This window comes from Parasteatoda tepidariorum, chromosome 10, assembly GCF_043381705.1.
Source record: "Parasteatoda tepidariorum isolate YZ-2023 chromosome 10, CAS_Ptep_4.0, whole genome shotgun sequence".
NCBI lineage: Eukaryota > Metazoa > Arthropoda > Arachnida > Araneae > Theridiidae > Parasteatoda > Parasteatoda tepidariorum.
In genome coordinates, this window is record NC_092213.1 from 45,706,322 (window position 1) to 45,733,276 (window position 26,955).

Consider the following 26,955-nt stretch of genomic DNA (forward strand, 5'->3'; position numbering starts at 1 on the left):
TAGTATGCGCACTAAAGGTAAAAAGTGATAATGCGCTGCATGTTTACAACGTTGCTGATCAATCGTAATATCACCGGCTTACCTCAGTTTCAACATTATCATCAGTTTATGTTCTTAAAAATCATCTTATTCACACATTTCAACCTCTGTCAGTTCATCCAGTCGTATAGTACGGTTTCAATCTACTTATGTAAAACATCCGATATCAACATCTCATCCCCTTTAAAGAAATGATGAAACGAAAAATTATATTTTTTCCTACTGTTTATCGTAAATATCGCTTATTTCCTAGAATATACCATGAAAAAAATGTCCAGACAACTAAACTAGTGTCTGAAAAAAACCACATTATTAATGCTGCTGAAAAAATCGTTCAAGAAAAATGGGAAATTAAGATGAAATTATGGATGAGAAAATACGAAGATCTTTTTGGTATTACTCAACTATCTGAGCTTCACACGAAAGTTTTGAATGTGAGTTCCTTTTAATTTTCTTTCAGATTTGATGAGCTGCAGTATGTTATTAAATTTCTTTGTTCTATTCGTTGATATAAAAACATTTATACTTGCAGAGACCTAGAAACCGGGGAGAGCTTTAACCTTTTAACAGTTTATAAATGAAGAGTTATTTCCCCTTCCAAGACTGTAGTTTTTATCGAAATATGTTTTGTGTGAATAAGTTTACGATTACAAAAAAGTCTAATACACGTTATGTGGGTACTAAAATAAACGTCTTTATTTCAAGGGAGCTTTCATTGTTTCCTTTTTGAAAACAATAAAATTTTTGGATTGTTCTTTTGAAAAATCACATAGACTTGTATCTAAATTTTATGTGTTAAAATTCTGTTACTTTGTTTGCAATATAATTTTCTCTTAATGCTGTCATTTTTAAATTATTTATAAATTTTCTCTTGAAAATTTGTTTCTAATTAGTTTATTTTTTACACCTTTAATGTATTGATTATCTAATTATATTTACTCATATGCTTATTTTTCTGTTTATATATAAATTCCATAGTTGCCTATTTTAAGAAAAAGATTTCTTCTCAAACTAACAATTAAATCTGGTCATTTTCATAGTAATTATTTAATTTTTTGTGCACTTAGAATATTACCAATAAAATCTTTTATAAACATTATGTTTCACTTATTTATATATCATGGTATACATATATATTATTCTATTACCCCCCTCCTCACTTCATTTACATGGGGAATTCGTTTCAAAGATGGATTGTTTATTGAGCATTTTTAAAATATTATTTACTTTCATATTATTGCAACTAATAAAGATTCCTCCATCATACTTTTCTTAATAATTGTTTTGCATCTTGAATAAAGTCTTAATTCTTTGTTATTGAACATTTTTAAAATGCCGGCCAGGTGGCCGAGCGGTTAGCGCTCCTGACTGCGGAGCCATTGGATGTGGGTTCGAATCCCGCTCTGGGCATGGACGTTTCTCTCTCTCTCTCTTTGTGCTGTCCTCTGTTGTGTGTGTATGCGTGAATGTGGCCCACCCTATAAGCAGGTTTGTGGCATGGGCAACGTTGCTCTCCTCCGTGACTTTGGTTCGCAGGTGCCCATTGGGTAACGCTAAATGAGCAACAATACCGGCATCTTCATAGGCAAAAATTCAAATTCAGTGCCTGCCATTAGGGAAAAAAAAAAACATTTTTAAAATATTATTCACTTTCATATTATTGCAAGTAATAAAGATTCCTCCTTCATACTTTTCTCAATAATTGTTTTGCATCTTGAATAAAGTTTTAATTCTTACATTAATTAATGTTTAACAATTTTGAAATAATGGAGATGAAAATTCATTTGTCCAACAAAATTTTTATTATTTTACATTTTAAAATTCTTTTTCAAGGCATTTACCTAACTCAAACCTGAAAAGGCCACTAAAAGAGGATATTGATTGCAAATTTATGTTTATGCCAGTTACTAATTGAAAATCCTGAAACATTAATTTTAATCGATTTATACCAAACAGGCATTAAGTGTTCAAAATTATCTAATATTTTTTTACTTGTGAAATACAACTGAGATATTACTCTATCAGTCCTGCATTTGTTAACTGAAGCTAGGCACCAAATACTCAGTTCATGTACTCACAAATAATTGTATGGTGAATTTTTAAGTCACTCTGGCTAACAAGTTTAACCCTTCAAGTTTATCTGACCATTTTAAAATCTAGGTCTTTTCAATATATTATATTATTACAATCATTGAATTTTGAATCACGTCTTTGATTACAGGTTTTGACTTGTTTTATCTGCAGCTATTATTGTAAACTTATGCACAACTCCTGTGATTAAAATATGATACGCAAAATATTCAAAATGCTAGAATTTTGCGCAATTAAACTTTCTTTATTTGAATGCACAAATTTATTATATTGAAATTTTTTTACTATTTTTTAATCGAACTTTGTTTGAAAAGTAGATTTTTTTTAAATTGAAGTAAATTTTAAAAAAAATTCTTGAATATTATGATGGATCTCTTACACTTTTATGTGAAATACAATAACCCTATTTATTTATTATTATTTATTTATTTTTGAGATAATAATGCTGGTTTTATTTTTTAAATGTCTTGCCTTTTTTTAGGTCGTAGTCACATTTATTTTAGAAACCTTACTTTGCTTTTTGTCAAGGCTGAGAAATTCTCTACTCTATTTTTTTGTTATCAAAATCCTATAAAAAGGAAATTGAATGCCTTTTAACCCTTGTACATTGTATTTAACCGAATAAAGCTGTTTATGGTCAAAACCTGGATAATGGACAATTACAGTCAAATTTTTTTATAATTNCCGAATAAAGCTGTTTATGGTCAAAACCTGGATAATTGGTCAAGATTGTGCTCTCTTATACAGTAATTTATGCACATATACTATCTTTACACTTTCAATTTATTTCTCTATTTCAATTTCAAGTAAATTCTAATTTTTTTTACAATTACTTACTTGGGAAAATATTAAAAATGCTCATCCTCATTTTTTGAACATATTTTTTTTTGCTTAGCCGATTGTGGTTTTGTCCACATGCTTTTTAATAAATTTGTTTTCCATAGCTTTTTTTTTCCTTTTTTGCAGGTTCAAGAAAAAATCCAAAATGTTCAGGAGAGAAGACGAATAGTTCAAGAAGAAATATTTGCTGTCCAAAAGAAACTGCAAGAATCACAAGATATTTTGCATAAAACATCACTAGGAGATGATATGTATATATCTTTGGTTACCCAAGTAAGAAACCTAATCTTACATTATACCTGTACTTTGGTTATGGAATTGGCATTATTTGGCTCATTGTGAAAAGTTTTATGTGTTATAAACAAGCAATTTTTAAAAAAAATTTGTTTTATCTATTTTTTTATTTATTTTAATTTTATTTATTTATTTTTATGGTGGTTATACATTTGTGCTAATTGGTAGGTGTTTATAAATTGTTTCATTCAGTTGCATAGCATCCAAAGATAGAATTGAATGCTAAATCTTTTGATGGAATCAATTATATAATAAAAAAAATATTCCTATGCATATTTCTAGGTTGCTATCAAAACAGTTGCAAACAACTTATTATATTAAGATGTAATTGAAGATCTTCCAAAGATAGAATTCCTCTTCAAAGAATAAAGAAATTTGTGAACTTCTTTTTTTTTTTTTATCTTTTGCAAACTAGAATAAATGCACAAATTTCTCTTACAGTAACTTTTGAGTAAACAAAATCTTAAACATGAGTTAACAAACAAAGTGCCGTCTTAGATTGAATAAACAATTGGCCACTTTTTGCTATTGCTCCTTTTTTCTTTTTCTTACTTCCTTTTTTTTATTTTTTAAATCAATTGTTTAGTGTTAGAAGTACATCGATGTCGAAAGACTCTGGAAAAAATAATTTTCATTGAAATGTCCGATGTCTCCTTTCAAAGTTTTAATCCTTCAGAAACCATCAATTTGTGATTAAAAGATTCGAGAAGAAGTGTTCTTTAACAATTCATGTATTTCAAAGTATTAATTTAATCATGAAATGTATTACGCTTCCCCAAATATTTTTAACTGAAGTTCTATAAAGTCAATACCTTTAACTAAATTTTGTCATATATTTATATTATTTTTATTGTTGAATTATAACTGTAGATTATTTCTAATTTGAATTAATATATCATATTAGAAATAATCTATGGTTATAATTCAACAGTCAATACCGACTCATTAGGTTTGAGGAAAAAGTAGCTATGAAGCTATTAGAGTCTTCTGGTCACTGGATTCTACTGCTGGGGTGACTAATATTTTGTAAGTGAGCTTATATTCATTGAAAAATAATCTATTGCAGGTACGAGATCTTTTAAAAGAGCAGAGGCGACTTCAAGAAGTCTTTAGCTTGCATGATAGAACGGAACGAGAACATCAAATGACTTTAGCTCTTGCTATAAATAGCAGTCAAGATCATGAAAGGACTTACAGAGAAAAAAATAAATATTTATCTTTGATAACTGGTGTTGTTGGTGCTATTCTAGGTCTTTTGGGATCAACAATTAATAATTGGCGTCACAGAAAAGATATTAAAGTGTTTGCTGGTGATATAGCAGATAAAGTAGCAGGTTTACAAGAACAAATAGATAGTCGTCTTACGAATTTACCAGCTACTAAAGTTAATAACAATGAATTATTAAAAACTGACGCATTTTTCAATGAACTGAAAATGCAACAAGGAGCTTTATCTGAAAATATAAAATACTTAGAATCCCTCTTAAGTAACAAAGTTTTAATAAACTATGAAAAACACGATGAAATATTTTTAGATTTCCAACTGAAGCAATTGATTTATAATTTAGAAGAGAACTTTGATGCAAAATTGAAGCTTCATACATCAATCAATGTAGGTTTATTGACAAGTTTGTTGCTACTTTGTAGTTATCTATTTTATGTAGGTAATGTTCGCTAATTAGAAAGTATATTTTGTTTACTATCAACACATTCTTGTATAAATGTTTGTATTTATTTTCTTGATTAGAAATAAAGATTTACTTCTGTTAATTTTTTCAAAGTTTAGTTCTTTTTATATAACTTTGGTTCTAAGTCCCTGCCCATAGTGAAATTCTGGAAAATATTTTAGAGTTAAAGCTAAGGATAGATGTTTCTCCAAAGAATAAATAAAAACGCAATCAAAATTTAACGAATCACTACTGCGAAGAGCAGGATTAAAAACTACTTGATTGCTAAATGCTGCAGAAATAAATTAAAAAGACACTTTAAGAAATATTTTTGAGTGTTATTAGGCAATCCAACTGGTTTTGATTTTTACTATGCTGTCGACGGACCCATACACACTCAGCTCTTGTTGGAGCAACTGTACGAGATGCGAGTGCGTTTTTTGGTGTGTACAGATGCCGTGACCAAATCAAAATGGGGCGAGGCTGCCTCCCTTTCATCCGGCCAAGGAACTCAAACCAGTTGTGTTGAAACCAGATCCCACCACATCCTTGGGCAGGTGTGTGTTCTGCTCAAAAGAGCATTGCCATAGATGTATTGCAGTGACGGGTGGGATTTCAAACTTTTTACATATGACTATGGAGCCAATCCCTCATCGATCACGAGTGTTTCATCTTTTGTAAATGACCTGTCTGAAAATATTTTTGTACCTACTCTTGTGAAAAAAAACATTTCTATGAATCCATGTTGTTATCTTTTCACAAAATGAATACATGATCCAATTTTCAAAATTAAAATTTTCTACGGATGGTCTCAACCACTCGCTCTGGATGACTCACGTTTTGCCCTAGTTTGTTTCGAGGGTCCATTCGAAAGGGTTGTGTTGTCACACCCAGACAGAATGTTCTACAGTTACTCGAAAAAATAGCTGAGCACCATGACCTTTGCAAAACGACCCTGGGGTGGCATCTCTGGAGGCAATGCAAATGATTCAATCTATTTTTTTTATTATGTCGATGAATCTCGAGCTCTTAAGAAATCATCGACAGCATTGACTTGAGCTCCAGACAACTTTCAGAGGACACCTACGAAACAGGAGTTGACTCCGTCACACTCTAAAATACATCAGTTTTATGATAGCTTCTTCAATTAACCTATCGTCTGAACACACTCCATGTTTCGTAAGTCCATTGCTTTCTAGGGCTGAATTTCCGCAATTACGATGGACAAATTTGGCAAAACAAAAGCCTGTACAAAAATGCAGGCTACTCATTGGCTGAATTCGGCATGATGGACATAGAATTGTCAGAAAATCAATAAAATGGACAGAACAATTTTTCATCTCACCATCGCAGGGGGGGGGGGACTTTACAGCTATTTTAGGTTCTAATCAATTTTCTTGTTATCTATAATGAGGTGAAAATTCAAATACCTCCATAAGTTCGGTTCTTCATTACTGAAGTAGAGTGGAGCCCCCAAAGAAGTTTTTGCCCCAGGCCCCTATTAAGCTAAGGCAGGTCCTCGGGCTACTAATCGTCCTCAAGGATGTGACCCATACTGACGTCAATAGTTCATTGTGCTGCTCTGGTTTGACGTAAATGAAGTATTACTACTTTGATCTTACAAAGTGTTGAAGGAAGGCTATATGACATTGCGTATTTAAAGTGCATGTAGTGTGCCTACCACTACAAAGTTACAATTACAATTCACTAGTATATAAAAAATGCTAACTCGATTTTATAATGGGATACCCTTTCATAGATGTCGGTTGACACTGTCCATAGCTACCATCCCAACATTGGTGACCTTCTGACGTATCGTGAACATGCGTACCTTGACGGAAACTCCCACTTCGATATGACCACGCCTGTCTTGACAGTAACACCCACTTCAATCTGAACACGCCTACTTCGATGAATGATCCACATTGATCAGTTGACTTGCTACTTGTGACTGCGACATTATCCACCTCCTCGTGCAGTTGCTACTCAGTCTCGATGACAACAACGTATTCACTCGACAGATAAAGGCGACCATGAACTTAATACAGCTCTCGCGATCAGCACTCAAAAGAGCGATGATCTTAATACAGCTCTACCAGCTTCTCACAAAACTGCAATGAATCTACAAGTGGTATCCAATCATCGAGTTCTATTACATCTATAATTCTTTTGAGGGAGCACTGTAGTTTGTCTACCACTAAAAAATTACAATTACAATTCACTAGTATATAAGACATGTTAAGTCAATTCTATCACCATTCAGATCCCAGACTCGGTCAGAGAAGGATGTCTTCCATCGAACCGGTTTCTACGAACGACGTCGGGTCTACTGGCGTGGGACAGTCCGAGTGTCGCGGGGGCCAGACCCCCGGACGGTCGGGCATCCCGCCTTTAGATTCCATCCATCTCGGGCTTACCTATCCACCCCAGTCCTTTTCAGGATTCTCTGAACGGGAGATAGGAAGCACGGCGCTGTCGCCGCCACGAGATGCGGGGCTACCTGGAACCCTTGAGGCACCGGCAGGGACGGCTACGCCAGAACTGCACGGACCTCCTGGGAGCCTTGTAGTACCCAACACGGTTAGGCATTGCGACCTCAGCATAGATAAAAAAGCAGCAGAAAACGGGAAACTAGACTGTACTAGGATAAGGGATTACAGTGACGCAATTAAGTTCAATGTAATAGGCCAGATTCAAGAAGACTCAATTAAAGCTGCATTCCTACAATTGCATAGTTGTATAGATGTTCTAATTAAACAGATAACTGTGCAAGGTGATAGAATAAATAATATGAGCCAAAAAATTAAAGGTTTTGATGAGAGATATTTGGAGGAAGTAACGGCAGAAAAAGCTTTTATTAGCCCCCAAAACCATAAAAGTCTAAAACATTATAAACCACCTTTCGCTAAAGTTAAAAATTCCCCCCTGAGAGAGCAAAATTTACCATTAAGTAATAAATTTAGCCCACTCGAAGTAGAAAATATAGATATAACAGAAAATGAGGAAATGATAACAGATAATACCAAAACAGTTAACAATAAGAGAAAAGCCTCCCCTGTTAAAGGTGAAAACAACGAAATCAAAAGACAAGCCGTTAGGGAAGAAAATAAAAATCCAATTGTAGATAATGTTGAAAATGAGAACTTAGATAGCGAAATGGTCGAAAACGACCAAGAGATCACCTTAGATGAAGTAGGTTTTCAGGAAGTAAAAAGAAAAACCAGAAACCCCCCTATTATTGTAAGGGATAATAACTTTTGTTACGAAAAATTCGAAGAGGCTATGGCGGAAAACAAGGTCTATGATTATGAATGTAAAACTAGTCAAGAGAATATGGTTATTAAACCGAAATCAGACGGAACACATAGACAAATAAGGAAATATATGGAAGATAATCAAATAGAACACTTCTCATATAGACTACCCAACGAAAGACACATGAGAGTTGTTTTCAAAAGAGTTCCATTCGACTACCAAGAGAAAAACTTACAGGCATTCCTAATAGATAATGAATTCCCAGTGGTCGAGGTGAAACAAATGACAAGTAAGCGTAACGGAATAATCAAAAAACTACCATTATTTCTAGTCTCCTTACGCAGAGAAGGGAAATTTAAAGAAATATTCCATGTTACCCACATAGGACAACTGAGAGTCAATGTCGAGGCTTACAGGACCCGGCCTGGCCCGGCGCAATGCCACCGGTGCCAGGGTTTTTATCATTCTGCCGCAATGTGCAAGCTCCACCCAAGATGCGTGAAGTGTGGAAATGACCATCTAACTTCAAACTGCACCAAATCGAAAGACGAAAAGCCACGCTGCTGTAATTGTGGTAAAGATCACCCAGCTAACTATCGGGGATGTGATAAATTCCCACTAGGACCAAAACAGCAAAGAATAAAGAAAATTAATAATAAACCCCAAGAGAAAGTATTCGAAAATAAAAGCTACGCCGATGCGGTGAAGAAACAAAATAGCTTAGACGTACAAAAAACTGTTGAAGATGCAAGAGACATATTTAACAAACTCAATGACATGGTAAGCGTTTTAAATGGCCTAAACGCAATCCCACTGCTCAAAAGAGCAGTCGAAAAAATCGAACAAGAGGAACTGAACAAAAATAATGATGAGTAAAAGCTTAAGTATTATGTTATGGAACGCCGACGGGATCAAAAACAAATTCATTGAATTCAGTAATTTTATTTATGAATACAATATTGACATTGCACTAGTTACCGAGACGCATACCAATGGCTCGAATAATCTAACACTAGCAAATTATCACACCTACAAGACCGATAGACTTACTACCAGAGGAGGAGGTACGGCTATTTTTGTAAAGAGAAGTTATAACACAGTTCTCTATAGTAATAATACTGGGCCAAATCACGAAGAAACGTCCATACTTCTGTACCAAAATAATAATATAGCATACAAATTTACTGCATTATACAACAAACCCGGAAATGTTATTACCAAAGAAACCATAGATACCCTCTTTCCATCCAACATTGATTGCATTATCGGAGGTGACCTTAATGCAAAGTACACATCCTGGGGATGCCGTACGAATAACCAAAATGGTAAAGAATTATACAAAATTGTGGCTGCGAAGAGTTTAACAGTCATTGCACCCACAGACCACACGTACTTTCCGTACGCTCCCAATAAAAGATCGGATTTATTAGATTTCTTTATAACTAATACAAACACCCCAATGAACTGTCATACTGTCACAGAGTTGGCAAGTGATCATGTTCCGGTCCTAGCCACTCTCGGCGATTTCATACAAGACACCCCTGCATTGACTAAGAAAACAAACTGGGACCTGTTCCACAATATTCTTGTGCTCGACGAACATCATTGTAACATACAAAACATAAATGATATAGAGACCACCATCAATTCATTAACGAATAAGATACAAAATGCACATCTAAATGCCACAAAAGTATCCGTGGATAAAAAGAACTATATGGCTCTACCACAAAATATCAGAGAAGAAATTGCCTATAAAAACTATATAAGAAAAAGGTGGCAAAGAAATGGTGACCCCAAGGATAAGAAAGAACTTAATAAACTCACTAAAAGTCTAAAAAGAAAATGTAGTGAATACAGAAATAATCAATGGAACGACAAAGTAGCAGAGCTCTGCACTGAAAACCAAACCGTCTGGAAAATGGCGAAATCACTTAAATCTTCAAAAACCAAATCTATTAACAAACCAATTCTTGAAAATAATATAAATATCTATAGTGATAGTGAGAAGCTGAAAATATTTGCAAACACAATTGAGAACCAATTTAAACTCAACCTTCATCCTACTGATAAAGATGAGGAAGAGAATATAAATAATATCTATGATCACTATCTTATGCATAAGAATATCGGACCTATTGACCCAATAGACCAGGCCGACATAATCCAAGTCATTAACAAGTTAAATAACAAAAAAGCTCCAGGAGAGGATAACGTAAATAACAAAATGATGAAGTATCTTCCCATAAACCAAATAAATGTTTTATGCAACATATATAATGCATGCCTTGATTATAATATCTTTCCGAAAACCTGGAAGAACGCCACTGTAATACTTATTGCCAAGCCAGGAAAAGACAGTAGACTAGCCTCGAACTACAGACCCATAAGTCTTCTTCCTACATTTGGAAAATTTTTTGAAAGGCTGTTACTACAAAGACTCACTCCACATATTAACTTCTTGCCAGATGAACAGTTCGGCTTCAGAAAAGAACTGTCGACAACCAAACAACTTATTAGGTTAATTGACTTTATTAGCGACGGTTTCTATAAACATGAGACGACAGCCCTCCTTATGCTGGACGTGGCCAAAGCATTTGACCGCGTCTGGCATAAGGCATTAATCACTAAACTAATAAGACAACACATACCCACTGCCTTTACGAATATTATTGATTCATACTTAAAAGACAGAACATTCCAAATCAAACTAAACAATAAATTGTCTGAGAAAAAACCGATAGACGCAGGGGTCCCCCAAGGGAGCATCCTTGGACCCATATTATACCTTATCTACACAAGTGACTTCCCTGTTTTAAGTAATAGAAACTGCATGGTGGCCTTTTACGCCGACGACACGGCAATAGCTGTCCGTTCACGCTGCCCAAACCACGCTGCCCTGAAATTAAATGATCAAATGCCAAATATTGAGAGTTGGTGCTCGAAAAACAAAATAGCCATAAACACCGATAAATCTAAACTACTAATAATCAGAAGGAAAAAGAGAAATAGAAAGATTACCAATAAAGTATGCCTATTCTCAAATAATATCCCAGTTGTAAACAAAGCAGACTACCTAGGGCTTACCCTAAACTATAGACTAAACTGGAATGAACATATCACGAAAATTACTAACAAAACTGAAGCTGCTTATGCCTGTCTTAGACCGATACTCAACTCAAATTCTCATCTACCGTTAAACATAAAAAGACACCTATACATCAGCTGTATCAGACCCATATTCACATACGCATGCCCTGCATGGAACTGTTTACCTGATAGTCAACTTAAGAGACTAGAAACGTTACAAAATAAGATTCTGCGAAGGATTACCGGTGCTCCCTGGCACATTCCAAACAAGTTAATTCGCAAAGACCTAAACATCGATACAGTTTATGAGTATATAAACCAACTAAGCGCCAGCTTTTTTCATAGTGTGAATAATACGAATGTGGTCAATTTTAAACAAATAATGAAAAAAGAATTAATTCAGGACAGCAGAAATCATAACCCAATTATAAATTTCCTATTATCAGACGGAATACTCTCACGCAGATACAATAGATAGGAATACACACACAAACAAAACACAGTCATGACACAAGGCCTACAGCGAACCCGGGGCAAGAGCAACCTTGTTTTTTAAATAGGGTCCCAACCGGGCAAGCTGTAGGTTTTAATACTAGAACGACGAGCAACCCGGCACGAGCGGTGGAGTACCGGGACGGCCGGGTCGTCGTATTATCAGAGGATACTACTTGTACATATTGTAAATACTGTAAATAGTTTATTATATTTGCCTTTAATTTTTATCAGACTTGTACTTTAATATTTGTACATAAATTTCTTAATTATTCATTACTTATTTTTGCCAATTTTCATATCTTTATCCCCAACTAATTCTTATATGTTATCATGATTTGAACGGCATATGCAGATATCTCGAGCCGTTACTGCCTCGTACTCCTCCAAATTTCCCGTCCTCATTACTTCCAATGTCATTAGTCTCAGTCGCCCTAGGGCATATCACAGATCAGAGGTCTAGTGCCCGCTTGCGCGGGCAGGTACCTTGCCAAATTACATGATCTAGCTAGCTAGTCAATTCTATGATGGAGTACCTTTTCATAGATGACGGTTGACATTGTCGATAACTTCTATCCTCACAGTGCATATTTTAACTGCAGCATTCTCACTTATAAATTTTTCCCGCTCGAACGAGAATCTGATTGGTGAAAATTCTTTATTCATGAAAGACTAGCGAATCAAGTTCCAAAAACGGGGGGAACTCGCCAATTACACTTTCGTTCACAAATGAATATTTTTCTTTCAACAAGAATGGTTCTTTAATCTTGCTTAACTTCGCTTCTTAAAATAAAAAGTCCCACAGTTGACTGATCGTTAAGACACGGTTCCCAGCAGATCACCGAAGTCAAGCATCGCTGGCTGCGGTCAGTGTGCGGGTGGGTGAAAACTTGGATCAGTCTGCGTAGGGACCGTAGTTCTGCGGTATTGGTCCTCGTTAAACTGTGCTACCGTAAAGTGCTCGATTTCGCATGCAGGTCGTTGTGCTACCGAAGAGGGGGTGCCATTGCTATCTCCTCTGCAGAGGATCAAAATTGTGATGGCATGTCTTCGGATCATCCTCAAGGATGTTTCCCAGACCGTCGTCAATAGCCCATTGTGCTGCTCTAGTGCGACGTAAATGAACTACAACAATAACAACAACTCAAAATAAAGAAAAAATCAATTTGTATGGGATAACATAAGCAATATCAAAATCCAGGAATTGGATTTCCTCCAATTCTATCGAAGAGAAGTGAATTCACTCATCATAATCCAAACAAATAGTTCTCTACTTTTACGAATTTTAAATGTTCCGACTTTGAATTATTTCTCTTTACGATCTCTTAAATAATTTTAAACACAGGTAATATTCTCTTATTGAGTAGTAAATTTTTTTGAATCTAATTTGGTAGATATTTCGTTTTGCTATGCTCATTTAAGTAAGTAGTGAATTACCATTAAAAAAGTAGTGAATTACCATTTGATGTCTTTTTTTTTTCTGGAAATTAAAACGACAGAATTATTTTAAAATTTTATCAGCATAAAGAATTAAACATGCTTTAATTTTTTACATAGTTTGCTTTTTTTTATACTAATTATTGCGACATAATACATTTATTAACATAGTACGGTCTTTTTATTTTTAAGCTACCATTAAGTTATATTTTTGTTTTTATTGCTTTAAGGAGGTTTAATTCGTCAAGGAAATTAAAATTTGTTAGTCGTCGAAGTGTTTACATTTGTTGGTAATATATTTAATTGAAAGCAAGAAAACTTTTAAAATTGTTATTATATGCTTGAAATTTATAAAATAACTAAAATACTATTTTTTATATAATTATTCAATTGACGTAAAATACATTGATGAAATTTTCTTGAAAAAGAAGTATGAATACAATTTTTAACGCGTTTGAAACTGTTAATGAGATTAAACCATGTTGTCTAGGTATATATATATATATATATATATATATATATATAATAATAATTTAATAGCATGTTAATCACTTCACTATAGAGTGACACTAAAATTTACGTTTTCAAACACATTTAAATACAGTAGATAATTCATCAAANATGTATAAATATATATATATATATATATATATTTTTACAAATTAAGTATGGTAAGTAATAAAACATTTTTTAAAAATTTTTTAATTGAACCTTAATCATATTTGTAAAAAAAAATTATATTGGTAATTTAATAAATATAATCTGTCAAACACATGCACATCATTACGAAAAGGAAACTATGTTGTTTAGTAATTAGATATTTATCAGGATTTTTGGTTATGAAAATTAGTGCTTGAGGCAGGTGAAGTACTGTTTAGGTATCACCTGTTCATAAGCTAAAATGTCTTGATTTTATCTCCTCTCAAGTTTTCTCTGTTCTTTTTTTATTCTAGGTTTTTTATTTCAAAGATTTTTGGGCTTGATCTGAATTTTCATTTCAAGGCTCAAAAAGAAAGATACCCAATTTTGCTAAAGTAGGAAGAATTGAAGAGTAAAATAAACTCATATTTTTAAATAAATAATGTTAAGAAACTTAAGCCGTTTGATAGAAAACTTCATTCACTTAAAAAATATATGATAAAAAAACGTGTTTTATGTGCTTCAAATATAGCTTCCTATTTTCAAGACTTGCCAGATATTAATGAGAAGAAGCAAAAGTTATTTAAAATAAACAAGGTAAAGTTGCCATTGAAAAATGAACTAATGCAATTTTCCAAACTATTTCACACTTATTAAAAAAAATAATTTGGAGCAGGTGAGTGGATAGATAGCTCTGAGTTGCACACAAAGGTTATTTTTGTAACGACAACATAAAACTAATTTTAGAGGTATGAAAAGAAATTGTAAACAAAGTGTATTTACCAAACTTCAGCAGAGAAGTTGTGGACATTAAAAACTGCATTATAAACAATGATACTCAGTTAGCCATAAATTGTATATTGATGGATATAGAAACAATTGTAATGAAATTGTATTCATATTTTCATATATATACAGTGAGAACTGAAAACCTGAAGAACTTTTGTGATTTTGTAGAATTTGAATCTAAAAAAACTTCAGGGTTATAGGATTTTGCCAGATACTTAGCAATTATGCTAAATATCTGGAGCATATCATAAAGTTATTTTCTAGTTTAAAGGCTTATTTTGAGAGCCAGGAAAATTGACCAAAAATTCTCCAGAATTTTTTTGAATTTTGATTCAGTTTTACTCAGTGCCTAGTAGCATTTTTTCACATCAATATCAAAGTTATTGAAGGGGAAAATTTTGCAGACGCTGAAGTACAAGAGACTATCTTGAATCTGGAAACTGATCTAAAGATGAAAAATGATGATTTATTTCTCCCTCGTTTTGTACTTTAAGAAGTTAAATATTGAGGGTTAGATAAACGAAAAGGAATTAGCGAAAATTATTTTAGAATTTTAGGTACTAATTTACAAAACAGCAGATTCCTATCAATGAGATAGCCATTACAAAAATGCCTACTCCAATCTTTGATAAATTTTGAACCAAATGAATGAATTTAACTAAATGGGCTTCAGAGATAGACAATGGGTAGAAATGTTAAAATTTTTTTATTCAGGAGATTGATTGAATTTGAAAGCACATAAAAAAATACTCAAATTTGGTATTAGTTTGCGAGTAACAACAGTCAGAAGAACATTTTCTTTGGTAAATAAAATTTGGTCTTCCTCAAAAAACTCAACTTGTTCTTTGAGAACTTAAAGCTTTTATTGCCAACTGACTAAGTTTTATATTTTATATTCATGCAAAGAGTTTTAGATTTTTTGAAAGCCAATAAAAATTTATTATTAAAATTTCTTTCCAATAGCAAATATAATTTATTAATTTCTAATGATAAAACTTAGTTGATTTATTGGAATTTGTTGAAAATTTTATGTTGTAAAATTATGCAGTGAACACCATTAAGTTATTTTTCACCCGTAATTCTAAATGTTATTGCTTTGTTATTTCAAAATTTGAAAACAATTGCTATGTTTTCATAAAATTGCAGGGGAAGGAAGATGGGCAACTTTTGTAAAATTTATTTCTTGTATGAAATCTGAAATTCTTTTATTTAAATGATGTGTTGAAACTCTGGAAGAAAAAAAAAATTGGTGTCGCCAGATTTTTAGTTTGAAAAATCTGGTCACATTAGGAAATCACATCATATAAAAAGATATTAGCTTTCATAAAATTCTGAACAGAATTCAGTTTTACATCAAGTGATTGTAACTTAATTATTTATTAGAGCACTGAGAAAAATATCACTAAGTCTTAAAAATTAAAAGACAAAGTACGTCAATTTTTTAAAAAAATATACAAGCTGCTGTTTTTAACATTTAAAATTTTCTATACTTTTTTAAAAATAAGACATTTTCTAATTTTTTTTTTTTTTTACTGATATATCTTTAATTTTGATAAATTTTTAAACTACATTTTATGTTTTGAATTGCCTTTGCATTTAAGAGTTTTATTATTGTAATTATTTTATTGTAATAAAGAATTTTATTTTTATTGTTTTATGTTTTTACACTGTGAAATTAGTTAATTTTTTTCCCTCTTTTGTACGTTTTTCTAATTAATTTGTGGCTGTAAGGAGATTGACCATTTGTGTTGTCATTCCTAGAGAAGGATTGCTACGCAGTCTTTTTCTTTTTAATACCGCCAGATGGCGTACTTTTCAAATTTGTATACTTAATGTTAATAAATTTTACTTTCTGTCTGAATCTAGTCTCCACAATTTGAATTTTGCTTTTAGTTCCGAGTCACAGGTTATCTAATTCTAATGTAGGCTTTAATAAAACAAAACATTTGAAATAAAATTTTTTTTAGCAGTAATTCGGAATCTATGGTTTTTATAACTTAATCTCTTTATTAAAGTTTTTATGTTTTTTCAGATGTTGAAATTATGAAATAGTTAAAAATCTGCAAATCTGGATGGCAAAGAGGCAATGATTACTGCTGGAGAACCACAAGAATTCATTCCTTTAGGGAGAGAACATCTTTATGTTCACCCTGGGGATGTTTACTTGTTGACAGATAATGTTCCGGCAGCCCCTGTCTCAAATGGACATAGCCTTACAAGAGACTTACTGAAAGCATTGCGTGGAGTTACCTTAAAAGATCAAACTCAAGTAAATTATTGAAATATACATTAATTTTTGCTATAGCAATAGCATTAATCTTGCTAGCAGTTGTATGTAAAAGAGGGTTTTCGATTTTAAACCGGATAAAAATTATTGTAAGAACTTCACCAGAAATTAACTTTAGTGTTCTCCCTTATCATGTTTAAAAGGGTGGCTCGCCCTGCCTCTCCTTTGTTCCCTATAAATGCCCCCTCCTTGCCATTCTTTGATAATAAACTGCCATCCCCATAATTTTATTTTATTTTTTAGGAAAAGGTAACACTGAAAAGAACAGAAAGTATTTAAAGCCTGTACTTTTTAAAAATTAACTCTATTCTTATTTTACTTTTAAACAAAATGTTAAAAAATCTATTTAACCTATTATAATGTTTTATTTTTAAATGGATTATGTCTTATGTTTTTACTAAATATAAATATGCAAATTTACATCTAGATAAATTTTGTGTACTTATTATTTTCTGTTTACTTATTCCATTTAAAAAAAAATTTCACTGTTTAGATAATCATTACACTTGAGAAAAATTTATTAAATTAATAATTCAGAATAAATAAATTATTTAATTCTGAATACTCTTACAAATATTTACTTTGTTAGGATTATTTTCAACTGGTTACATTTTTATAAGTTTCTTTTTTTGAGGGGGGGTATATTAATAAATTTTCTAGTGATTTTAAATTTTATTATTAATTTTTTAAATAAATACCTTTTATTTAAAAATGTACCTTTAAATGTTTATTTTCTCAAAAATTTTGAGTTTAAAATATAATAAAATGCTTTCAATGCTCTTTGTTTACCAATTAATAATTTTTTTTTCAATTTACTTTTTTTTTTGAAGAAGAAAATTTATACACAGATTGACTTTTAGCTTGCCTTTACTTATTTTCCATGAGCTTTAAATTTTTCTGTTATTTTGATAATGAGTGAAAATTACTCAGTGAAATATACACATAAAATAGCAGGAGAGGGTAATTTGAAAATTGAGGATCAAATTCAGTTATTACATAATATTACATATTTTGATAAATTTTAGCGTTGGTAAATGAGTTCTCTTTCAAAATACAAAGCACGCTTTTCTACGTGGAAACACGTTGCCCTTTTTTATTCCTAGGGAGAACTCTGTATGTATGTATTATGTATGCATACACTCTCACACACTTTAACTTTAATATTAAAGCAAGAAGCTGAATAGAAAGGACAAAATAGAATAGTTATTTAAAATTTAATAATGTTGTAAAATCATGAGAGTTAAAAGAAAAAAAAATGATAGTTAAATCTTATGAATTAATGATAGTTAAAACAATTTATTATTTTGAAAAGTATGTCAAATATACTAAATGTTAAATTTACCATTTTTCTTTCTCACCCATAAAAATAAGTGGTAAATTAGTCTCTGTAATCTACAATGTGCTTGTAATTACTGTACTCTATAAGGTGAAGAAATATTTTCACTCTATGAAGAAAAATCTTCATTGTATCTCAGCTTTTAGCTAACAACTAGCTGTTAATGTAGTGTTTTTTTTCTTCTAAGTTACTGGAAGTTAAAAAAAAGTTTTTTAGGTGAAGTTATCCAGTTTTTTAAAAAAATTTTTAGACTAGAGAAGAATTAATTGATTTGATTTTAACATACCGGAGAAAATGGGCTCACAAGAATTGTATAGATAATTAAAAAAAACTATTAGTTTTATCAATGTTTGTTTCTTCTTCCAACTAAACTTTGTGTGTAAGTAGTTCTTCACCATTTCTCAATTTTTGGTGGAATTCATATTCAAATTTAAATGTTTCAGGAGCAGTGGTTTCTGAAACAAAATGAAGATGATGATTGGGAAGAAGAATTCTTTTGGAAAGGAAATACAGTTGTTTGGAGTAAAAACTCAGGTCATGGCAAAAATAGAATTAGAAGAGTGCACAAATCTTTTACAATGGAAAATAATGTTTTACAGGTTTGTTGCTTACCTATTATATCCTATATCTCTATATAGCATAAAAATGTAATGGTCTAACACAGATTTCCATTGTTGTCGGTGCATTTTTATTGGCCGGAAAATCATGTGGTATGATCCAGTTTTTCCTCATTCTTTTCAATATTGTTTTGGTCGTCATCAGCATAAAATTAACTAAAGTCGTAAAGGTATTGTTTTCCTTTAAATATTTTTGTATCCCTAATTTAAAGTTATTTTCCAGTACTACTATTATTAGCAAAAATATTAAATTATGCTTGTGAACTCATTAAATTTGATTGAACAATATAATGTTATAAGAATATAAATGTTATTTTAAAAAATGATTATTTCGAAAAATCACTTCTGTTCACCAAGAGATCTAAATGTTTATAATACTAATAGATGATAGTCGATATACTAATAGATGACTAATATTTATAATACTAATAGATGATATTTGGACATGGGAAGAAGTAGAGACACAAGCGTAAGCAAACAGAATTCCTTTTAGTACATATATGTTAAGTGAATAATTTTGATTACTTTAAGTGAATAAGAACTGTTTTCTGCCAAGAAACGATAATTATTGTGAAGCAATCATCGGGGTTGGTGAGCAGCAGCGAACAGGGGTCTCAGCCCCTAGTGTTTTATAAATTTAAAGTTTGTGAAGACTTGATTTTTCCATTTTTTACTTCCATAAAAAATATGTCTTTTTCATTTATATGAATTTCAACTTTTAGTGTGTGCATATTGTTACAATATATAAAAATAATAACATGGATTATTTTAAAACAAAATATTAATCATGTTTTCCTTTAATGATAATTGTTAATGAAATATTATAATTGTTAATTATATTTCTTATTACTATTCAATCTGAAGGTATTATGGGCTGAATTCAGGATCAGAAGTTGCAAACCAAGAATTGTAGATTCTGTAATTGAAATGGAAGATCCAAGTATGTATTTCACCAAAAATTATATTTAACTTTTTAATATTTATTTATTTAGAACTTATATTATGATCATTTATTTTATAATTATTTATTTTATAATTATTATTTTATAATCATTATTTTTTAATCATTATTTATAATCATTATTTTATAATCATTTATAAATCTGATTGTATGTATATACAACATTACTTTTTTTAATATTTGAATTCAGCTTTATTATAAATATTTTTCATTTACTTTGCATTCATCATGTTTGCTATTCAAACAGCTAGATAATAATTTTTGTAATTTATGGTTTGTTGGGATGTGATGGGTCCTAATTACATTGAATTTATTTTTATGAAACTTTGAATTTATACTAAAATTAAAAAAGAAATTTGGTTCCGAAGAACTACCCAGGTTATTATAAACTAAAAATATATGATATATAAAGGTAGTAGTTGTGTTTTAACAATTTTTAAAACAAATTAGGTTACATAAAAAAATATGTTTCTAATATAAAATTTCTTGTAAAAAGGTACAAAAAAATAGCAAAGCTAATATTTCCAGTTTTTTAAAATAATTATCTAAAATGTCTAAGTATTACAAATGAGGCCCGTATAATTTATTATACAACTACATTCTCGCTAATCATAACTCATAAAAAATAAAATATTTAATAAGTCTTATCTAAATTACAAATATCTAAAATAATTTTTTAAATATACAGTATAGATACAATTTGTACTGAATTAAACGATAGCTAAAGTACAAAATAGTATGCTTGTTTAGAGCAGTGCACAGCTTCTGAGATATGTTTACTCTAAATATCATTAAAACCAATCTGCATAGCCTTCGATGTTTTGTAAGTCAGCTGAGTTCTAAAGTACTTAGACGGCTTACAGATCTTGGAGAATAGAATTGGTTGGATCGGGCATTTTGCACTTGAGGCCGCTATTGTGCCACGGCTTTTTGAGTGGTTGCTGGATTTGGAATATAATTTGTCTCTAGATTTGAACAACTGGCCAAGTATTTTAGTCATGTGCTCTTGCTTCTTTTATACTGTTTTTTTATTTTTATATTTATTAATTTTTTTTTAAAAAAAAAGGGTAATGCATATATAGAAAAGATATGATCTTTGTTGATCATTTTGTTGCTCAATTGACATCTAACCTCTAATTATTCCACTCTACACTATTTGTAATTTCACTCTATTAATGTTTCTGAATGCTGCCCAAGTGCTTCCTTTAAGTTTTTGCAGTGTTTTGAGCATTGACAGCTCTTAAATTATGTCTTGGTTCCTGTGGTTAACAATGATTTACCTTTAACTATTGATACCAAAATACTCCAAGAACTTAGCATTAGGAATCATTAACTGTGTGAAACTATTTTAATAACAGACTATATGTTGTAGCATACATTATAACATTTCAGCAATCTATGTTCTTTACAAATTGAAATTTATAAAATATTGCAATGTCTCTGTTTCATACTTCAAATAAGAATAATCTTAATAGTTACATGTTTTGGATGAAATTTTATTTATTTTATTCTCTTTCAAGGAATCATGACTTTTTATTTGTAATACATTGCTTCAGGGATGAGATTTTTCCGCTTTTTAGCGGATTTCCGCTTTTTTTACTTTGTCTCTTGAATTTCAGCATTTTTTTTAATCAAAAACTCCGATAATCTAATAATTTCACTTTTTTAAATAAATATTCCGCTTTTTCAGAAAATTCACCGATTTTCAAAGGTAAACAGAAAATTCAAACTACATAGCTACCAACCCTTCCGCATTTTTACTTATTTTAGCTCTTTTCTCCGCTTTTATGCGCAGCAGATAAGATTTTCCAAATTTTTACCAGCCCACCAGATAGCTCATATTTTCATAATTCAAACGACGCTGTTTCAGACAAGCGTTTTAGAAATCCCTATCCTGGAATCTGCTAATATCTCGAATCAGATTCACGCGATTTTAATATCAAATATAGCTTATTTGCATGATTTAAAAGTTGCGTGTTGCAATTCTTATTCAGGCGATTTGAATGTGGTACAATGCGATTCTTATTTACTAGACTTAAAAATCCGATATTGTAATTTGTATTTACACCTTTTTAAAAGCCTATGTAGCAATTCGTATTCACGCGAGGCGAGTTTAAAATGTCGTGATTCGGGCATGCGGTTATACAAGGTGCGTAGCGTTTTCAAAAGCCCTTAAAGGTGCTTTTTTCATTGGGTGTTTTTAAAAAGTGCTTAAAGGGGCTTATTTTCGTTTTTTAAAAGCCCTTAAAGGTGCTTTTTTCATTAGGTGTTTTTAAAAAGTGCTTAATTTTTCCTTTTCTAAATTTGATTTTTCTTTTACATTGTTGATTTTCGCTACGAATTATTCAGAAAGACACTGTTCACATTGTTCAATTCAACGTTTTCACAATTAATTCAACCCCAATCTATTTTGGTGCATCGTCAATTCATAGCGTATAAAAACGCCATTCGATTTACATGATTCAAAAATTTTTATAATTGTCAAAAACAATGCCAAATATATTTTTTTTTGACATGACGATTAAAACCAGATAAAACCACCATTTGTTAAAAACTTTCCAACCCTACCTAATTAAGATATTTTTTTAAGTGCTTAAAAATATTATTTGAGTGCTTAAAAAGTGTTTATTTTTTGTTGAATAATTTGGCTATGCACCCTGTTATATTATCAAACATCGATTTTCGTATTTATATGTAATTTAAAAATAAGGCATTTGGGATTTGCATTCACGCGATCTAAAAATTATACATCCTTATTCTTATTTATGCAACCTAAAAATTACGCATCATGATTCGTATTTACGTGATCTAAAAATTATGAATCATAATTTGTATTTACGCGATTTAGAAATTCTATATCGCAGTTTGTATTTTCTAATTTTCAAAATCATATTTCTAGTTTCATATTCTCGTGATTTCAAAATCCATAATAGTGATTCATATTCACATGATTTTAAAATCCAGGATCGCAATTTTAGGATCAACTATCACAATTCTTGTAAGAAGTAAAATTTTTTTTGGAATTAGTTACTATAAAGGTGACTTTTTTTTTCTATCGACGATTATTAGTATATGTAGATGTTACAACATCATGAAACTGGAAGAGAATATATTCAAAACTTACATTCTCTGCTTGCAAAGAAGCAAAAGTAGGATTTGTCACAAGATGTTTGAAGATGGATTAACGACTAAATATAGCAAACGTAAAAGATATGACAAATAAAAGCAATAATTTAAAAAGTGATAAACTTTTTTTTTGGAAAAATAGTTAATTAACTTAGCATCAAAATTTAAAAAATAATGTTGCTGTTATTTATGCTATGAAATGCAAAATTCTTATCAAAGGAAAAATAATTATCTAAATAGTTGCTGATTATCATGTAATTTTTCAAAATTATATGATTCTGATATGTTTCTCAGGGCTCTAGTTAGATTATATTATAATATGAACATAGTGATTCCAATTGTAAAAGTTTATTTTCTTTTCAAAATAATTTAAAAAGTCATATTACTGATATGGTTGCTATAAATCATGTAACAGTATTTATTAAAAGAAATGGAATATTAATGTATGTTCTCAATAGTTTTAATTTGTTAAACCAGGTAGTTTTTAAAGTAATAATTGTCCTTTTTCTGAACTGAAGAAAAATATAATTTCTAGCTTTATTTTTTCAAATGGTAATTTTTCTTTATGCTAAATGTTAAGTATCAATGTAATCATTTATATAATAAAGAATTAGTACGCAATTTTATCTTAACACACTGTTAATTATTATCTTAAACTGTCTTAAACGGAATTTATTATTAAACAATTGCACACGCGTAAAATTTACTCGCATGGAAATTCAGCTTTCTTGCTTTTTGATCAATCTCATCCCTGATTGCTTCCAAATATCATATAAAATTATTATTCTTTTATATGTTTACAGTTCTGTTAAATATTACTTTATTTATTTATTTTTGCAATTAATAAAAATATTTTATGGGACTTAAAGCTTATTTCTAAAATTTCTATATTGTGTTTCTGTATATATGTGTTGTTGTGATTTTTATTTCAGTTTATTACATTAGTTCTTGAAAATATATTTTTATTTAGATTTAAATGATTTCTAGCACTTTGTTGTTGGAAAAAAACATATTTAGAGTTGCAAATGAGAAGCTCATTTTTATAATAAAATAAATAACTCCAAGTACTAAAGATTCTATTTTTTCCCCTATAGAGCAGGAAGTACTTGCAGGAGTGTGCATCATTGAAAATTCTTCATTGTCCATATTTTCACATAAGGGAGAAGACTATATTGTTACAACTCCATTCCAGGTACATAAAAAATTATTTTGTTTAATTTAATGGTAGGTTTTTTAAAAATCTTTTTATTATGATTTTTGTTTGTAATTAAGGGCTTTGGTTTTACTTACCTTCTTAAACAATTATTTATTTATATATTGAAATCTGGGTATGGCAGAATTGATAATGTTTCACAAATAAGAATTTTCAGTTACTAAGGAAAAAAAAAACTATCCATTGTAAGGTGTTTTTGACGTATTCATGATTTTTACTTTTGCATAATTTACATGAAACTAAATTTATTATATTTTTGTTTAACTGTAGTAGATCCTTTATTATTTGGGAACTGTAAATCACACATTTAGCTTAAACAACAACAAAATTATTAAATCTGAGTTTATAATACAAATAAGTTTTATTTTTTAAAAATGAAAAGCAAAAAATATTTTGGACCTTTATTTAAAACTTGTGTTATTGGCTTAATTCATAAATTCATAATCACGTTTTGTTACATTAAAATGTTATAATTATGTTTTTTAAAGAAAAAGGAAGGACGAACATTAAAAATAATAAGGTAAATAGGTTTAAGGTAGTTATTTTTATAAATAACATAAGCTCAGATATGTGCAAAGACTACATTTTATAACTCAAAAATATATTACGCATAATATTTTACAAAGGAATGAATAAAATGTTTAAACTACAAAAGTATAATTAATAAATTAATGAAATTTAGAAATATTATGTATCTTTTAGCTTTTATTTTTATGCGTCCTTTTAACTTAATGACTGCATATAAGATTTCAGACTGACTTCTGCATGACACTACAATATACACTTTTGATTATCATTGTGAAGAAATCTAGATTTCAAAAACTTTTTGACTGCAGATCATGAGTACCTAGGGTAAGAATCTAATCCGTCATGTTTCTCTGTTTTCACTCAATGAGGTTTAAAACATTTCAAATTTATGTGCTTTAACTTCAAAGGAAAGCACTGATTCAAATATTTTCTTTGGAAACCTTATCTAAATCAAATGACTGCATTTCAATCTCTATTTTTGAGTGAAAGGTTTAGTAATGAGGTTTTAATGCGCATCAAAAGAAAGTCGCCCCTAAGGAATAGTTTACAGCATTTTATGTATTAGTCATAATGTAAAGGTCGCTGTATAAGGCATTGTTCTAAAGAGCATAGGATGTATTCATAGTTTTTTATTCTAAAATATACTACATTTGAGGCAGTAAAAAAATTATCCAGACGACAAAGGCGAAACAAAGTTTAAAGACAATATTATATAAACAATATGTAGACAATAAATAATAAAGACAAAATTATTGCTTCTAGTTTATCACTCTGATTTTGAAGCATCTACGCATCAAAATCAAACTGAATCTGAAATCACATATGCACACATATTTTGAAGCAGGAGAATTTCTTCATTAATTTTATTTTTTGTTTGGATATTTATAAGTCACAAGTATATGTCTTTGTATTTAGGTACTAAGAGCTTGGTCTTCTAAGTATGGAATTATATTCGAACGAAATGTACTTTTAGATGATAGTCAATCAGATCCAAAATTGTAAGTTTATCTTTCATACTCTGCTTTTAATAGTAAATTAATTTATAGATTAAGATGTATTTTTAATTGATGGTGACATATTTTAAATTTTTTAATTTAATCTGTCATTCAATGTTTATTGAGAAACATTATGTTTGATATTTTAAAATATTTCCTAAATTATTTTTGAATGGTATGTATCAAACCTTTAAATAAATTATTTTTTATTACCTCATATTTCTAAACATCAGCTCATCTGTCTATAAAATAAGAGTAAGATTTTTCTTTGAAAATTCAAAAATCCCATATATAAGCCAGTGAAAAAAAAAGGACCTTTTTAACTTTCTGTGCTAGCTTTCAACTTCTCTTTTGAAGTTTTCCACTAATTTGTTTATTCAAAACCCATGGACAGCATCACTTATTCTTTCTTCTTACTTTTTTTTTGTTTTGCTTCTCATCCTTCTTCTTCTCAAGTCTTTTGACTTACTTTGGATTGATGTCACCAGCAGTTAAACTTAGTCACACCTCTAAATTAGAATAAAAATGTTAATATTTCATGCTGTTATTAATTTTTTGACTGCCATACTATTTAAATAAATTGCTGTGTATTTCCTGTCTTATAAATTTATATCACAGTAAAAAAAAAAAACTATTCTACTGTTGGAACTATGACTGAAAAAACACAGCATAAAGCAGCAAGGAGAGCAATAGTTTTCAACCATTTGCTGAGTTTTAGATCCAAAATTAACAAATAAGTGTACCCTTTTGAGAATCAATGTTTATTATGGTTTTTAATTCTTCTTTTTTAAATCTTTTCTTTGAAGTACGTGAAATTTTATAATATTCATTTGAATTTTTTTTACAAATCAGTATCATAATTTTTCTGTTATATTCAGTAAGATGCTTATTAAGAATGACTTATCTCGAATTACTCATGAAAGAAATGAAAGTTTACCTGTTATTAGCTGTTTCAGACTAATAACGGATAAGATTTGTGATTTTTATTTGTTGAACTTCTAAATTTTGCTTTATTTAAAAATTTTTTTTAAATACTTGAAATTCCATCATATTACATTATATTTTACCTTATATAATTTACATTATTATTGTAGTATTTACATTGCATTCTCTCTGGATAATTTTTAGAAATCAGTGTGTAATTTACCTGTTGTATTTCGGGTGATGCATGTTCCTAATGAAATAGCTCCTATTTTTTATAAAAGAAATAAAGATTAACCTGCTATTTGCTATTTCTGGCTAATAACAGTTCCTATCTG

General features: G+C 30.3%; 2 protein-coding genes across 4 annotated transcripts in view; both read left to right on the top strand.

The window, feature by feature from the left end:
- Positions 1–2: 2 nt before the first annotated feature.
- Positions 3–5,034, top strand: LOC107448050 (mitochondrial potassium channel). The gene is made up of 3 exons (XM_016063139.3): positions 3–473; positions 3,097–3,243; positions 4,331–5,034. Exons 1-3 carry the CDS (start codon positions 231–233, stop codon positions 4,940–4,942), a joined length of 1,002 nt encoding a protein of 333 aa, XP_015918625.2. The 5' UTR covers positions 3–230; the 3' UTR covers positions 4,943–5,034.
- Positions 5,035–12,974: 7,940 nt separating this feature from the next.
- The window catches only part of LOC107448046 (anaphase promoting complex subunit 1), a 67,180-nt gene continuing 53,199 nt past the window's right edge, over positions 12,975–26,955 (top strand). Inside the window, exons 1-7 of one of the 3 annotated variants that reach the window (XM_071187136.1) lie at positions 13,025–13,113; positions 14,159–14,441; positions 16,666–16,902; positions 18,700–18,855; positions 19,738–19,813; positions 24,055–24,152; positions 25,617–25,699. In XM_071187136.1, the coding sequence (XP_071043237.1) occupies positions 16,720–16,902; positions 18,700–18,855; positions 19,738–19,813; positions 24,055–24,152; positions 25,617–25,699 (596 nt within the window). In that variant the 5' untranslated portion in view covers positions 13,025–13,113; positions 14,159–14,441; positions 16,666–16,719. Of the gene's footprint in view, positions 13,190–14,158; positions 14,442–16,665; positions 16,903–18,699; positions 18,856–19,737; positions 19,814–24,054; positions 24,153–25,616; positions 25,700–26,955 lie in introns of all 3 variants that reach the window. The other 2 variants (XM_043040202.2, XM_071187137.1) reach the window with 2 other exon arrangements.

Excerpts from the sequence above, each read along its gene's own strand:
- LOC107448050 (XM_016063139.3), top strand. The coding sequence starts at position 231 with ATGATGAAACGAAAAATTATATTTTTTCCTACTGTTTATCGTAAATAT. Across the intron at positions 474-3,096 it reads TTCACACGAAAGTTTTGAAT|GTTCAAGAAAAAATCCAAAA; the intron begins GTGAGTTCCTTT and ends CCTTTTTTGCAG. Across the intron at positions 3,244-4,330 it reads ATATATCTTTGGTTACCCAA|GTACGAGATCTTTTAAAAGA; the intron begins GTAAGAAACCTA and ends AATCTATTGCAG.